At 36.2% G+C, this 17,208-nt stretch overlaps 1 protein-coding gene across 2 annotated transcripts in view; it reads right to left on the bottom strand.

Annotated features, from left to right (window-relative positions):
- MIB1 (MIB E3 ubiquitin protein ligase 1) overlaps window positions 1–17,208 on the bottom strand; it is a 117,023-nt gene that overhangs the window by 82,211 nt on the left and 17,604 nt on the right. For both annotated transcript variants that reach the window (XM_068562325.1, XM_068562324.1), the window contains exons 2-6: window positions 15,245–15,416; window positions 13,306–13,435; window positions 7,383–7,487; window positions 5,421–5,487; window positions 3,918–4,122 (exon numbers count right to left, since the gene is read on the bottom strand). In XM_068562325.1, coding sequence (XP_068418426.1) covers window positions 3,918–4,122; window positions 5,421–5,487; window positions 7,383–7,487; window positions 13,306–13,435; window positions 15,245–15,396 — 659 coding nt within the window. In that variant the 5' untranslated portion in view covers window positions 15,397–15,416. The remainder of the gene's footprint in view (window positions 1–3,917; window positions 4,123–5,420; window positions 5,488–7,382; window positions 7,488–13,305; window positions 13,436–15,244; window positions 15,417–17,208) is intronic.

Raw genomic sequence — 17,208 nt, 5'->3', positions numbered from 1 at the left:
GGCACATGGTTTAATTCTCTTGGGTACAAACCTGGAAGTAGACGTGCTGGGTCATATGGTAACTCTATACATAGCATTTTGAGGAACTACTGAACTGTTTTCCAAAGCATCTAGACCACTTCAAGTACTTACCATCAATGTATGAAGGTTTGGTTCTAATTTCTCTATACCCTCAGCAACACTTGTAATTATCCTACCTTTTTATTCTAGCCATTCTAGCATGTAAAGTGGTATCTCATCATGGTTTTGAATTGCATTTCCCTAATAACTAATAATGTCCTGCATCTCTTCAAGGGTGATATAAAATGAATTGTACCCCTCCAAATTTCATATCTTAAAGCTCTCTAGCTCTTAAGGTAACTGTATTTGGAGACTGGGCCTTTAGGGACGTAAGTAAGGTTAAATGATGTCATAAAGGTGGGGTGCCATGTGAGAAGGCAATCCTCTACAAGCCAGGAAGAGGTCTCACCAGAAACCAACCCTGATGGCACCCTGTTCTTGTACTTCCAGCCTCCAGAACTGTAAAAAAATAAACTTCTGTTGTTTAAGCCACCCAGTCTGTGGTATTTGTTAATGCAGCCCTAGCAGACTAATGCAATGAGTTTATTGGCCATCTCTGTATCTTCTGTGGAAAAATGTCTGTTCAAATCCTTTGCCCATTTTTCAATTAGGTTATCTTTTATTGTTGCATTTTAAGAGTTCTTTATACTATATTCTAGATATAAGTCCCTAATCAGACATATGATTTGCAAATATCTTCTCCCATTCCATGGGTTGTCTCTTCGCTTTCTTCATGGTTTCCTTTGAAACACAAAAGTTTTAATTTTGATGAAGTCTATTCACTCTTTCTTTGGTTGCTTCTACTTTGGAGGTCATATCTAAGAAACCACTGTCTAATTCAAGGTCACAAAGGTTTATGCCTATGTTTTAAGACTTCTATAGTTTTAGCTCTTGCATTTAGATCTGTGACCCATTTTGACTTAATATTGGTACATGGTGTGTAGCAGGGGTCCAATTTCATTCTTTTGCATGTCAATATCCAAATGACTCAGCATCATTTGTTTTGTTTCGTTTTTTAATTGTAGCTTTATTTTTTAGACTGTTGTATACTTGACATATAACATTAAATTAGTTAACATTAAATTAGACGTACACCATAATGACTGAATATCTGTAAATACTGTCGGCACCGTTTGCTGAAAAGACTGTTCTTCCCCCATTGAACTGTGCTGAACCCCTGTCAAAAATCAACTGACTTTAAATGCAAAGGCTGATTTCTGGACTCAATTCTACTCCATCAATCTACATGTTTATTTTTAAGTCAGTAATAGACTGTCTTGATTACTGTAGCTTTGTGGTAAATTTTCACATTGGGAAGTGTGAGTCCTCCAACTTAGTTCTTCATTTTTAAACTGTTTTGGCTATTCTGGGTCCCTTGAGTTTCCATATGAATTTTAGGTTCAGTTTGCCAATTTCTGTAAAAAAAAAAAAAAAAAAAAAAAGGGCAAGGATTTTGATAGGGATTGCACTGAATCTGTTGATTAGTTTGAGGAATACTGTCATATGTTAAATGTTGAATTATTTCCCCCTAAAGATATGCTGAAATGCTAATCCCCAATACCTCTGAATGTGAGCATATTTAGAAACAGGGTGTTTGCAGATGTAATCAAGTTAAAATGAGGTCATATCAGATTAAGATGGGCCCTAAATCCAATGACTGGTGTCCTTATAAGGTCACGAAAAATCATCTTTTGATCATTTTCTATGTAAAAGACTCTAGAATTTCCATGAGCTCAATTAACTTTCTTCTATGCCTCCTTAGGGTTCTTTCCTTATGGATGGCTAAGGTACAAATGTTGGTTTGACGAAAATAAATAGCAGGCTGGAGGACTGTTGATGTGGCTCTCGGTATCAAATAATCTCCCTACAACTGTCTGAACTTGACTAATCAGAGACTGACTTGAATGAATTTGAAAATAAACTATGTACCCAGAAGAAAAAAAAGAAGAAGAAGGTCATGTGACAATACAGGGGCACAGAGACTCACAGGGCACAAGACCATGTGAAGACAGAGGCAGAGAAATGAGTGGTGCATTGACAAGCCAAGGAACGCCAAGGATTGCCAACAATCATCAGAAGCCAGGAGAGAGGCATAGAAGAGATTCTCCCTCAGATCTCCAGAAGAAAACAGTCTTGCCAACATCTTCACTTTGGACTTCTAGCCTCCAGAATTTGAAAGAATAAATATCTGTTGTAAAGCCGCTCTGTTTGTGGTAATTTGTTATGGCAACCCTAGGAAACTAATACACCATCTAAACAATATTAAATCTTCTGATCCATAAACGTGAAACGTCTTTCCATTTAGGTCATCTTTAATTTCCTTCAACAATGTTATATAGTTTTTGGTATACAAATCTTGTACTTATCGGGCTAAATTTATTCTTAAGTATTTTATTCTTTGTGATGCTATTGTAAATGGAATTGTTTTCTTAATTTCATTTTCAGATTGTTCATTGCTAGTATACAGAAATACAACTGATTTTTCTATACTGATCTTGTATCCTGTGACTATGCTGAATTCATTTATTAGTTCTAATAGTTTTTTTTGTGGATTCTTTAGATTTTTCTATACACAAGATCATGCCACCTGTGAACAGAGAGGATTAACTTCTTCCTTTCTCTTATTTCTTTTTCTTGCCTAATTGCCCCAGCTAGACCCTCTAGGACAATATGGAATAAAAGTGAGGAGAGCAGACATTCTTGTTTTGTTCCTGATCTTAAAGGAGAAAGCATTCAGTCTTTCCCACTGAGTATGCTGTTAGCTGTGGGTCTTTCATAGATGTCCTTTATCAAGCTGAAGAAGTTCCCTTCTGTTCCTAGTTTATTTAGTATTTTTATCATGAAGGATGTTGGATTTTGGCAAATGCTTTTTGTGTATCTCTTGATATTATCATGTGTATCCTTAAGATTTAAACACAATTAGAGCTAATTCTACAATGTGGTTAGCAACTTAATGTTAATTTTTCTTATTTCAAATATAATCCTTCCCCTAAAGAATCTCAGAGTTAGTTTCTTTATGTACATGTCAGTAATAAAGCTTTGACAACTATTCAATTTAACTACCGAATTTTTTCTTTAAAATACTGTAAACATACTAGTAAACTGGCTATATTTTGGCCCCTAGGGACAAATAAATAAAAGGCACAGGCCCAGTCTCCAAGAAACACGAAACCCAGAGACCAAGTAAATAACGATTTTAGTAGATAACAGGAGACCTAAACAGATAAATAGCGTATGCATGTACCAGGGAGGGGGGAAGGAGAGAGGAAGTAAGCATAAAAGTTCAATATTTATAGGAGGCAAAGGAGTTAATCCAGAGAAGGAGGGAGACAAGGAGGAAAGGGTATTCTGCATGGAAGGAGTGGTGTGTGCAAAGGTTACAGAAGTGAGGAGACACACGCAGTGCTGTGTCGCTGATAAGCATTAGTGTGCGCACAGGTGTCTGTGGCAAGGGAGAGCTGTGTTACCATGAGATGACGCTGGAGATATGGGCCAGAGGAGTTTTATTGTTATCCCGTTCATTCAGGGTAGACTGATGCAGTCCAACAGAACACAGAACGTTTTAGCTATACCTGGACCTAATACTGATACAATGTATTCTGCCCCCTAAAGGAAAAAAAAAGTGCACAGAACATTGAATCATAAATATAGTCAAATAAATATATACACTTACACACACACACACTGTTCTTACTTGTTTCCCTCCACTTTACCAACATATTCTGGATTTTCATCTATTATTGAAGAGCTAGCTGTAAGAAGTCTTTATTATATCATATTATTTGCTTTCTTTAAGGCTCTTTCCTCTATATACTAATTTTATTTGCCATTACTGAAAATTAAAAAATATAACCAACCTATTGCCACTTGGATACTGTACTACAATGTCATGATCTTCATCAATGCCACAAACAGTTCCAGTTGTAGTTAAAGTCTCAAACATGCCATCAGTCCATCCTCCATGACCGTGCTGCAAAGACTGTACAATTTCTAGGTCAAGATCTATATTGACCAGGTCACCAATCTGCAATCCACCAGGATTCCTGTTGCCATTCTGCTCACCTATAATTGCAGAGGGAGTTGACAAAGGAAAAGGAAAATCACAGCAACAACAGGCAACTGCACTGTTTTAAATAAGAAAAAGCCCAAGATATTTGAGTTTTAGTTACTATCTAATCTTAAAATGTTGTGAGAATTTACTGTGAATTCTAGAATTAGAGAGCTTTAAAAAAAGAAAGAAAACAGACTCAAAACCAGAAATAATGATTTACAACAATGACTGAACAGGGGCAGAATCTACAGAAGACTAGGCAACCATCTCTCAGAACACAAAGTTCTGGGCATTGATAATATTCACCTTTCTGCCTGGATGACTTGCTGAAGAGCCAACATAACTAACTAAAGTATATGAAAGAGAAACTTGGAATTTTTTTTCCTCTGAATTGCTTACTGTTATTAGTTACCAAATAGTTCTTATGATTTTTGCCTAAAGAGCATTTTCAAATATTTCAAAGCCCATTTCTGAGATTATTTTCAAAACTACTTATGGGATAAAGGATTCATGATCATAAAACACTATGCTGAGGGATCTGAAATGGGTATGCTGATTCTACGCTTTCCTTGTAAAGCCCAGATACAAAACAAAGTTTCTGAAAGCAAGAGAAAGAGATGATCTCATCAAAACCATAAGATTTTCTTCTACATTCTCCTTTTTAAAAAAATTAGGTACGCTGGAAGAAAACAGCACTTTTGGGCAATAAGGCAAATCAAACGATTTGGAAAGAGGAACGGAGCGTTCACATGAGAAAGGAAAGCATTCAGAGACTAAAGGTTTAATCAGAAGAATGTGGTAAATGTTCACCTTGCCAACAATGAAGAATCTATAAAATGAAAGTAGTTTTGGTTTTCTTGTTCTTTTTTTATTTTAATGATACATGAAATTATATTTATCATATTATCTTAATCTTAGAGCTGTTCTTATGCTTCCAAAGGAATTTTACAGAAATTCTAAGGAATTTATAAGCATTAAATTGTTAGGTCCTGTTCTCAGTAGTATAAGAGATATAACATTGATCATATAACACAAAATTTTTCAACAATATAAGTTTATGGTTAAAAGACAAAAGTTTCAAATACAGTATGCCATATAAATGGTATATCAATTAACAAGTCATGACAATTCTTTCACAGTCTAAATAAATTAAAAAGAACAAATGCTTTAAAATAAAATAAAACCAAAAGAGTATGTCTTTAAAAAGCTTTAATGGTAACTAACTTTTTTAAAGCCCAATTTAAACACTTTTCTGATTCCATGAACTCTGACCCATTATTTAGAAATTTTCTCTAGCCTGCTAACTCACCTAGCACAGGACAATGATCTCTGTAGAAAGAACCTCCTTTGGCATCCTGGACACACTTCAGGTCAGACTAAGAAAAAGAAAAGAAAGCAGAAAAATCACCCTTGAAAACTTCAACTACAGCTTAAAACCTAAAATAGGCAAAAATGTTCATTCAGAACATATCCTCAGCAGAAGTGAAGAGTAGCTCTGGGTTAATAGTCACACTAAACATTGCTTTCAAAAACACCCATCAAAAACTATAAACTTGACCTTCAGGTAGGTCACACTTTAAGATTTCTTTTAAACTTCAACATTAAAATGCCTGGCTCTTTACCATTATCATACTTTCAAATACACATGTTGGAAAAAAAGAACTAAAACAAAAATCTCGTATTTCAAAAGTACATAACATATTCCATTTTAAAGATATTTTTACCAAAAAAGAGCTCAACTCATTTGATCTTTCTAATCAATTTTATGATATATACAAGGCAGGTATTGTATAAAGGAAATTAGCCAAAACTGAATAGTCAGAAAGTAGAAAAGGAAAGAACCAAATCCAGTCTTTTGATTCCTTGTCCAGTTAATTTCCTATTTATATCACTTTTAGTCCTTACTTTACCATAACTTGGTTAACTCAAGTTCCTTCCCACTTAGCTTTTATAAGAAAGTATTTAAGTATTTGAATGGGGAGGCAGTTGTGGTATAATGAAAAGTACAGAAAATGTGAACTTAGAAGAGCAACCTTGAGGGTGACTGAAAATTCAGAAATAGATTACCTAAAAGTGCCTAACAGTACCATATACATGTATAAAGTAATCAGTATATACATACAATATTAAGGAAAGGAGCTCCTTTATACAGACACATACACACACAAACACACCTCAACCCAACTCTCTTTTACAGCCTCCTTTGCCACTATAGCTCACATTTAGTTCAATCCTAGCCAAAGAGACATGGGTCAAGCAGTTTTAATGTGATACTTTAGCCCAGTGGTTCCACTTCTAGGAATCTATCTTAAGGAAATATACCCATAAATGTACAAAGACATATGCACAAGGATGCTTACTGAAACACTGCTTGCAACAATGAAAAAAACAAAAAAAACCCCAGATACCCATCAACAGAAATCTCATTATATAAACAATGGCATAACCATATAATGGAATACTACTCAGCCATCAAAAAAGAATGGGATCGATCTATATGTATACTACTCAATAAGTACCTGAGCACACATAGCATGTAAAGCTTCGTTTGAAGCAAGTTAATAATCAGTTGGAATTCTACAAAAACTCCCAATTTAAAAACAGGGAGAGGCATGAAGATAATAATGAAAAACTAATGACCAATGCTATATACAATTGTAAAAATTGGTGAGTAAACTACCTGTCTAGATTCACAAGGCTCGCTTTTATGTATAAAAGGAATAGATTAAGGCAAAGGGACAGTGGGATATTTTTTCCCCTCCTAATGAGCATAAAACAGTTGGAAAAAAAAATGAAATTTAAGAATTCTTCGAATGAAAAATGTATTCAAGATGGAAAGGATATAAAAGGCATTAATATTTTGGCATTAATATAATATTTAATTACACTCTATAAATTAAATAGCTGAGGTCAACATTTGAACAATGATCCACGACATGCAGAAATATAGGACAATCCATTGAATAAACTACCATTATGCTCCTTAAGCACTTAAGTAATTCGAAGTGTTTCTAGGTCAGTCATTTTCAATCATCAACACCACACTTTAAAAATACAGAGGAAAAAACTCCTTAAAAACAATTTTAACACCTATTGTATTAAATTCTCACTTTACAGATGTTCCCTCCAATTGCATACTCATGATTCAGATGGCTGTATTGTGACAAAAGGAGATGACAAAAGAAAAAATGAAAGAATACAATAAGGGCTATTTTTACTTCCTTTCTTTCACCTGTCCAATATTTTCATCTTTTGTGGTTCTTACACTCACCATGCCCTCAAAGCCAACTCTGTAAAGGTTCTTAGCACCATTGTCCCAGAGAACGTAGGCCGCACTATGTGGGCTTGATGCACTCCAGTCTTGGATTTCTGTTACCTAAGGGAAATTTTTGAGAAAAAAAAAATTTTGAAAGAGGAGAGGAGATGTTGGTTCTTTTAATTATATTTAAATCTTTAAAAATATTTCAGCTACAATCCTGTGTAACAGGATCATGAAAAATACTTATTTACCAAATATATGTCACTTCTAACATATAACTGAAATTATACAGACAATTTTCCTGAATATTATAAGGTAATTTCTAAAACCACTGTAGAAATTTTAAATAGAGAAGCTTAGTGATTACAGTGATGGATTATCAGAAAATACATAATTCAATACAAAATTTAAAATCTTCACTCTTAAAGGATTCCCTCTAACAACAGTGTATTCTTTTAAACCTATTCTTTGATACAAAATTTAAAATCTTTGACCAAATACCCTGAACAATTCAAGATAAACCCGCTCTCTGGTCAGCTAAACGCTGACAAGCATGAGGCTCAAAGGCCACGTTTAAAGAAGACTTGAGTGACTTGGCTCCTCCAGCAGCACCCCTCAGCTGCCCCAAAAAGCAGGCCATCTAAGCTGAAACACCGTGACTGCAGTGGAGACCCAGACACAATCTCTAGGCCCCACATGCCAGCAGGCTGATTAGTAAGAGCGTTTAATACTTAAAAAAAAAAATACTGGAGTTGCTATTGCTTAAGGGCCAAGAATCAACTACACAAAACTGACGCGCAACGAGCACTAAACTTGGGTATTCTCAAGTGAACCAGTCTACAGCTCAGAATGGGAAGTCGCACATGCGCAACTCATTACTCTTCTCCACCCTGACACTTATAATCAACCACGCTACATAGTTACCTAGAATGCCAGGCTGATGTTAAACATAATTTTTAAGGCATGCCCTTAAAAACAGACTATTTCAAATAAGATACATAATGACCATTTAATTTTCACCCTGTACTAAAGAAATAGTTTTGCAAGCTACATGTTTTATGGTGCTTTTGTAGAGATAAAAAGTTCTTATGCTTAAAATTTAATCAAATATTTGAGCAATATTTCAAATTGTTAGTAAATGAGTCTATCTGTTCTTTTTAAATTTTTTTTTAAGGCCGAACGGTGCAGCATGCGGGATCTTAGTTCCCCGACCAGGGATCGAACCCATACCCCCTGGACTGGGAGCGTGGAGTCTTAACCACTGGACTGCCAGAGAGTCCCTATTCTTTTTAATTTTAAAGTAAATTATACATTATGAAAATATATCATATGTAAATTTTAAAGAATAATAAAAAACAAAATGAACATCGGACTAAGAAAAAGAATATTACCAGTACTTTCCAATTCCCCTGCACGCCTCTCATCAAACCCACCCTCCTGCCTTCCAACAGAGGTAACTACCATCCTGAATGCAGAGTCCATCACTGCCATGCTTTGCTTTCTGATTTTCACAACGAACCACTGTATAACCTTCCAAAGTAAGAGTTTCTAACACTCTAAAGTGAAAGAAGCATGCAATTTTTAGCAAAAAAAATCCCTTCTGATTCTAATACAGTCAGATTCTATTTCATTCATTTTTAAAAATACAATGCTAGATTAAATAACTGTGTTTTTATGAGAGGGACAAAAAAGCATGTGACCAACTAAAAAACAAAGACTACAAACTTCAAATCAAGTTCATCCTAAATTTCAAATTACTTGGGATATAAGCAAATTCATTACTCAAGCTCTGAATCACTAAATGAAATTCCTTCATTTGCTAATATGATTTGGTTTATCAAGGAGGAAAGTGGAAGGCATAAGAAAATAACTACATTAATTTCATACTTTCAATTCTGATTAAGAATATGTGCGAATGGCTGCTAAAACCATTAGGTAAAAGGTTGCTGAGAAACTGTGTAAAGGATCAAACTGACAATACCTGCACTGATCAATCTTAACGTCACCAAGAGTAGGATAATCAAACTTTATGTGCCTCCTGATGTGATGCGATGAAAGTACACACACAACTGATGAGGTACTCTTGACAAAAAAACCTGAACCTGAACCTGAATCTAATCATGTCTCTACACCTAACAACTAGCTTATAAGAATACAAGGGTCAGAGGAACAAGTTAAAGAATATCATAAAGAATCAATCAGTCAAATCCAAAGAACCCTGATTTCTTCAACAAATAAATGGCATTTTTTAAAATGTTGATAATTTTTGAAGTTGGATGTTGGGTGCATGGGAATTTGTTATACTACTCTTTCTATTCTGGTGTATGTTTGAAATTCTCCATAATAAAGTTTTTTAAAAAGAAGAAAATATATCTAGCGTACCTGTATGAAACAATCAACATATATTCGAAAGCATCTGCAAAATGAAAACAGTCTTGAAATACTAACATAGGTAGTTAAGAATACACTACACACTTCCATGATGACCTTGCATCATGCTTGCCAAAGCCATGGTGCAAAGCAAAACACCATGGTACATGTTGGCACATGGTAGGCCATAGATTGTATCAGTATTACAACATCAGCCTAGGTTGGTTTATACCCCTTAATATGGCTCATACTAGCCATATTGTTGAAAACATGTAGTAATGAGAATGGGGTGGGAATCTTGAACCTCAAGGGAAAAAAAGATAAGAAAAGAGGATTGGGACAGAGCAGCCAGCACTGAAGACTGGCCAGCACAGGAAGGCTTAAAAACTTTCTTCATTCACACACATAGTCAAAAAGAGTCAGACAAAAATTACATTTCATCTCAAACATGTGCTTAAATAATGTTACCCTGAAGACTTCCTATTATATTAAGTTCCCTCACTTAGAGTCACATGTGCAAGATGGTTTCATTTACTTTTCATTTTGTTCTTAAAATGTAACAAGTATTAAATCATAACAAACCAAAAATGTAATACTGATGACTCAAAGCTTCAAGAATGCCTACTTTTCATCCCCCTAAGAAGTGCCAGTATAACAAAAATCCAGGAAGTTCCATTTATGTGGCTTCAGACTTTAGCTGCAACTGCTTTTGAAAAGCTGATGAAAAAAAATTTTTCCAACCCTCTGACCATAAAATTAAGTGTGAGGAAGAATATAAAGTTAAAAACAATTTTAGAATGAAAGTATTAAAAAATTTACTTCTTGTGCACTCTCGCAAAAGACATTACTAGAACGTGTACACCACCAAAGGAAAGAGTAAGCTAAGTAAGATGATGTAATCGGATACAGAAAACATGAGATCCAGGTTTCCCTGGTGGCGCAGTGGTTAAGAATCCGCCTGCCAATGCAGGGGACACGGGTTTGAGCCCTGGTCCAGGAAGATCCCACATGCCGTGGAGCAACTAAGCCCGTGCACCACAACTACTGAGCCTGTGCTCTAGAGCCCGCGAGCCACAACTCCTGAGCCCGCGTGCCACAATTACTGAAGCCCACGTGCCTAGAGCCCGAGCTCCACAACAAGAGAAGCCACCACAATGAGAAGCCTGTGCACCACAACGAAGAGTAGCCCCCACTCGCCACAACTAGAGAAAGCGCGCGTGCAGCAGCAAAGACCCAATGCAGCCAAAAATAAATAAATTAAATAAATTTTTTTAAATGCTTAAAAAAAAAGAAAACATGGGATCCAGCCAGGAAAGAGGCAAAGGCATCCATCAAAGGGAGCTGCCAGGATGACTGCTGGGTACCAGGCATCAAGGGCAATCCGTCTGTACTGTAGCCATGTGATTCACAGGCCAGACATGCTGAAGGCTCTTATCACCAAGATGCCCACTGCCATTGCACCATTTTATCAACCTAAGGTCACACTGCCTGAGTAAGCCTGACCCAAATTCTCCACTGTACTTGGCTTGTTGGACTACGTAATGATGAGGTTCCCACTCTCCCCTCCACCCCCCATTCTCTGCCACCTAAATCAGTTGAGGTCTTCCATCTTACCCCACAGAATATTCTGCTTTGACCCACTCCTAAAACTTTGAGGTGGACCATGGTAAGCTTAGAAGCAAAAAATGCATAGTAACTCATGTCCTCTGACCATATTCCTGTCCAGTGTCCTGCACTTGGCCCATACTTCTGCCCTGCCTGATGTCCTGACCGTGCTGAGCCCTGTGTTTCCCAGGACTCACTAATGAGTCCTTGCAGGGCTTGCAACTGGGAAAGGGTAAACAGAAGGCTTTTAAAGGTATTCATAACATTCTATTTTTTAATCTGTATAGTAGGAACAAAAGTTTGCTTTTTAAAATTTTATTACTATTCTTTAAGGTTTAACATACATTTTATACATCCTATGTGACACAGGATTGCTATAAATGATTACAGAAGTTGTTAACTGCACAAAGGGCCTTGCCAAGGAGGCGAATAGAGGCTGACCTCCAGCCTGAGCTCCACTTACCAAGACCTTATGCACGGGGACAAGGCTGTTCCTGTGTCCACGCTCAAAGGGGTACCTCTTCTCTACCACTGGCTTGCCAAGCATGTCCCCACATCACTCCATCCATCCAGAAGTGGCGCCTTTCCCAAATTCACACTGGTCTATTTTTCTTTTTAAAATGTGCATCTCAAACTTCAATGTACACCTGAATGACTTAGGGCTCTTGTTAAAATGAAGATCCTAATGTAGAAAGTCTAGGAGGAAGGGGACCTATTACCTATTATACTTCTAACAAGCTTTCAGGTGACACCAATGCTGCTGGTCAACAGGCCACACTATAGTCACAGAATTTAGATTTATATTTCTGGTTGTCCATCTCCCCTAATTAGAATATAGGTTTCAGAAGAGTAGGAACTTTGCCTCTTTTGTTTATTCCCATAACCGTCATGCTTGGAACAGAATCCTTCACCTAAGTGTTCAATAAATATTTACTAAATTAAAAAAAAACAAAACATTGCTTCCTTAATGAAAATCAAAGTACTTAAAACATATAGGCCAAAATATTTCTGTCCGACTTCCAAACGTTAAAATTAGACCTTATTACTTGAAATTAAATCAATATAACAATACTCTGAATTTAGAAAACATCTATTTGACAAAATGTTTAAAAATCTCAAATTCAAAAGAATCTGTATAGCACCAAGTTGTACGAAAGAGGCTTTCGAGTTCCTGGGAAGAGTTCCTCAGATGACAGAGACTTTAAAATCATCATTCCTTAATGCTAAAAACAATATTTTAAAGAAGGTAACAGAACTGATATTAATTGACATCAAAGTCTCAAACGTGAAATGCTGTTCATTTCAGTACATCTAGGAAAACACTGAGAATACACATTAACATGTGACTGACTGAATCAACGAATGCATCATCAGCAAAAGCAACATGAAATCCAAATAAGTAAAACCAACAACCCATTCACCCTAATATCTCTGGCTATCCCACCCCGTTAAAGAGGCTGTACAAAATTCCCTTCGGAATAACTGCTATAACTGACCCCTAGACAGCTCTACACGCCTCCTGAGAAGGGTAAGGAGTTAAGTGGACTGAATAACAAAGCAGCTGCCTATTACCCCTCAGAAACAGACCTTTGGGGGAATGGAATATAAAACAAGTACATTCAAATGAAATTTTAATAACAAGAAAGTCAAGAGCATGAGATACTGCTTAGGGAGGACTAGCCAAAACAGGATGTTCAGAAAGGCATTCTGGGCAACAAAACAGCCACATGAAGTCTAAAAGTGGGAAGGTAAAATCTACCCTACAACCTTCTCACGGAACACCAATATGTACAACAGAGCAGGAACAATCTTTTTTCTTCCAGGGGAAAAAAAGATGAAAACTTAAGAAATTGTTATTGGCATTAAAAAAATGGGCCAAGAAAGTCAACTACAGTAGTTTTAAAATCTACTGAATATATAATATTCTAGGATAACATGATGAATCAGAAACAATTTTTACCTTTCCCCTGCGTCCATTTCCTCCATCCTGGTCTTCCCATTGCCAGTCCACTCCTCGCACCACTCTGGCACCTGCAAAGATCCCTCTGGCTGTAATCTTCTTAGATTTTCTACGAGACTCTAACAGAACCCTAAAAAAAAGTATTTATTTTCAAATTTATATAAAAATAGGTAACAGCAGTTTATTTTTTAAAATAAGATTATAAAAAAAGGTTATTTTGAAAATATACAAGATTTTTCTTTGTTCTGGTTAATACCATAACAGCATGGTACAGGAACACTTTCCACATTACATAGGTCATGATGATGAAGACATTAGTAGTTGGAATAATAATAATAACGGCTAATATTTACTTAGCTTTTCCTATACATAAAAGCACTTACAGAGGTATAAAGTCTGTTACAGTCCCTAAGATGAAGGTATTATTATTCATTTTACAAATGAGGAAACTAAGTCCCAAATAGGTAAGTAATTTGCCCAAGGTCACAAAAGTTAAACTGGAATGGAATCAACACATGAATCCAGTCTAACCACTTCAGGGTATCACCACACTCTTCACTACTTTAGAGGTGGCAAATTCAAAACCCTACAACTGTCAGGCAAGTACTACAAATGAGGGCCTAAGAAAGACAGCACCACAGCAATGACAAATGGCAAATGGCACTTGACCTCAGGCTGGGGAAAACAACAGGGAGTGATAGGGACTCTGGTGAACTCCAGAGTATGATCTGTCTAAAGGGTACAGGTGTTCCTGTGCTTCAGCCAGCTGCTGCCAGGAACAAATGCAGGCCCTGCGTTGACAGTCTTTGGAGGGTGGGGGAGCAGAATAGGGTTAGAATTCATAAACCTGATTTTTCTGTGAAATCACCCGGTTTTAAAAGGTTAGCAATTGTTCAAAAATTTAGATCACTGCGTAAGTCAAGTAAAATACATCTGTGGCCTGGATCTGACCTACACTAAACTGTCTCTAAAGTAGTGCATACCTACAAGAGACCACAGACCTTGAAAAAGATTCTATACTCAACTATCTAGACAAGCATGGTTTTCCAAGGCCTTCTATCCCTTATTCTTCTACATCCTTCTCATTCCTAAAAATCAAAAAGATTCAGGGTTTTTTCTTCTGCTCTGCTTTTATCTCATTATTCTATTCATTTTCAGAATATCTTTACTACACCCTAACTTTAAAAATTGTAAGCAAAAGACAAAAATAAATAATCTGTTGAAAGTTACTCACTTAATAAATGGCAGGACCAGGATCTGAACCAGGACAGTCTGACACAAAAATCCATTTTCCTATTACTCCTGCTGCCTCCTTGTCACTGACTTGATTCTTGCTCCTATGCATTAGTCATAGCTACATGAGAATACTCAATCACCTGAAACTCTGTACCCATTCACAATTAACACTCTTCTCTCTTTGCTCCTAAGACACTTAATACGCATCTCTATATACAGTCTGAAACATCACATGATAATCACTGTTGATCAAATAATACCTTAATTTGTAAACTCCTTAAGAATAACATGTCTTATTAATCTTCAAATTTACACAAGTATAGTCTTAATGCTCTGTAGTCTTAATAAATGTCTCTTGATTCAATAAATAGGCTCTAGTGTTCACAGGATAGAATGCATACGGAGAAAACAATCAGCCTCCCTTGGGCCACCCTTTCATTTCCAAACACTGAGCAGTGCCAAGTCTCTACAATAGAGAAAGAACAGCTCAGATTATCCTGGAAAAATACATGTATCTCTATCTTCACAGAGCTCTTTTCTCGCTATGTGGTAGGCCTGGTCCACATCTAGCCTGGTAATTGCTACTTCTTGACTAAACCAGCTGTCAGAAGCTATTTCCTGATCCTATTTTTAACGCTGAATGGTATAAAAAATTCAATAGAAACAAGGAATTGCAATTGAAAAAAAAAATGGATTGCCATACCGCTCACTTCCTGGTGTAGTAATTCTATAAAAGCGATGCCTTAAATGATGTTTATCTCCATGATAACAAACTGTGCACAAATCATAATTTGTACACTCCGCACATTTCCATCGAATGCCAATGATTGGTTGCTGGCGGCAGGTATCACACATGGTTCCATCATGCTTGATGCCTATTAAAACAAGGATACACGCTTACATTAATTACAAGTATTATTTATTTGAATATTATTCCCTAAGGGAAAAAATAAGAACACAGCATTTTACAAAATAGTTCAATAAAGAAATAATATTTCAAATGTACCATATATAGTTTCAAGATAACAGATTGCGAATATTTTAACCAGTACAAAGTATAGACTAAATATTTTCTATCCCTTCTTTTTTCATTAGTAAGAACACTTCTCAGTAGCACTTTCCTTGCTCTCATCCACAAACTGAAATTTAGGTTCAATCCAGAGAAAGAAAGAAGAATCCTTTATCACCAAGTAGATGTTTCAGACTTCAAACACACAAAAATCTTTTGAGGAATGTGAACCTATTCTCCAGGTAAAAATTCCAAAAGAAAAGACAGTTTTATCCTCATGATATCAGAAACAAACTATCAATTAACTTTAGCATTTATCCCTACGTACTGACAACCTTTTCCCCATCGACAATAAACTTTAGACAATGATTAGCAAGCAAGTTTCCCAGTTTGGGAAACAAACTTGAGTTTGTCATGGGTTTTCTTTTTTCCTTAAAGAACAAGAAGAAATTAACACTAGAAAAAGAAAACAAGCACTTGGTAATATAACCTATACTAAAAATGTTCACATGGATAGATGAGATAGATGTTAGAACTATAAAAGTACCACTATAAATTAATGAAAATAACTGACATTGTAGGGTAATAAGATTGGGGAATAACGTTCCTTTACTATTCTATTAAGATCACTTGTTCAATAAATTAAAACTAGGAGTTTTTTAAAACAGTGTGTGGCCTGTGAACATCAGTGTCACTATTTCATGACACATGCTGTATGGTCATGCCCAATGTTGAACTACAAGCAAGGGCTAAGTTGTCTGTACAATACTGACACTCCCCTAGATCAAGTTCTGGCTCTGTCAACAGCTATCTCTGTGTCCACGAAAAAGTCATTTTAACTGAAGTACTTACATATAAAACAACAGTATTTATTTCAAAATAATTGGTGGAGAGGAAGGGGAAGTAAGGTGGGTTTAGATGAAACAAGATTGCTTGTGTTGAAGTTGGTTAACAGGTAACATGGGGGTTCATTATACTATTTTCTATTGTGTGTAAGTTTAGAGATGTTCAATAATTAAAAAATGAAATGAGTCATTTTAGTTCTCAGAACCTCAACTTCCTTTGGAGGAGGTAATATGTTCTTTAAAGGAAAGGTATGTTCTAAGAATAAAATGAGAATGTGAAATACACGCAAGAACTTGAATACAACAGTAGTAATACTGTAGCTAAACTCTGCAAGAACTAATACACTATTGCTACTTCCTGGTAAGGGGAAAAATCCTACATAATTCATTTTCTATATCCCGGTTTAAAATCCCTATGAGTAAGGTTACCAGATTCTAAATAAAGTGCCCTCGCTGAGATGGTTAAGAAGAAAAAAAAAGGGAGGGAGGGAAGGAGGAAGAATGAACACTGAAAGGAAGTTGGGATGTCTAGTAAACTACAAAAGAGCATGACACCAACACCAAATATGTTTTGCGTGCAATCCTTCTGCAGTCTCCTACCACACAAATGCTTGATTGTAGAGACAGAGAAGACAGCAGAATCAGTACCTACTGATTCATTCAGTAACTATTTCTTTACTGCTACTGTGGGCAGGCCCTCTGCTGCTTTCAAATATCACTCTTGCTATGGTAGGAAGAACAGAAAGGAAGAAAGTAAAAGGGGCTAGAGAAACAAAGTCAAGTCCTAAGAAGCTTACACAGCAGTCCAGGTGA

This window comes from Eschrichtius robustus, chromosome 14 (genome assembly GCF_028021215.1).
Source record: "Eschrichtius robustus isolate mEscRob2 chromosome 14, mEscRob2.pri, whole genome shotgun sequence".
NCBI lineage: Eukaryota > Metazoa > Chordata > Mammalia > Artiodactyla > Eschrichtiidae > Eschrichtius > Eschrichtius robustus.
The sequence above is the reverse complement of the archived record's forward strand: the minus strand, read 5'-3'. Positions and strand labels throughout refer to the sequence as shown.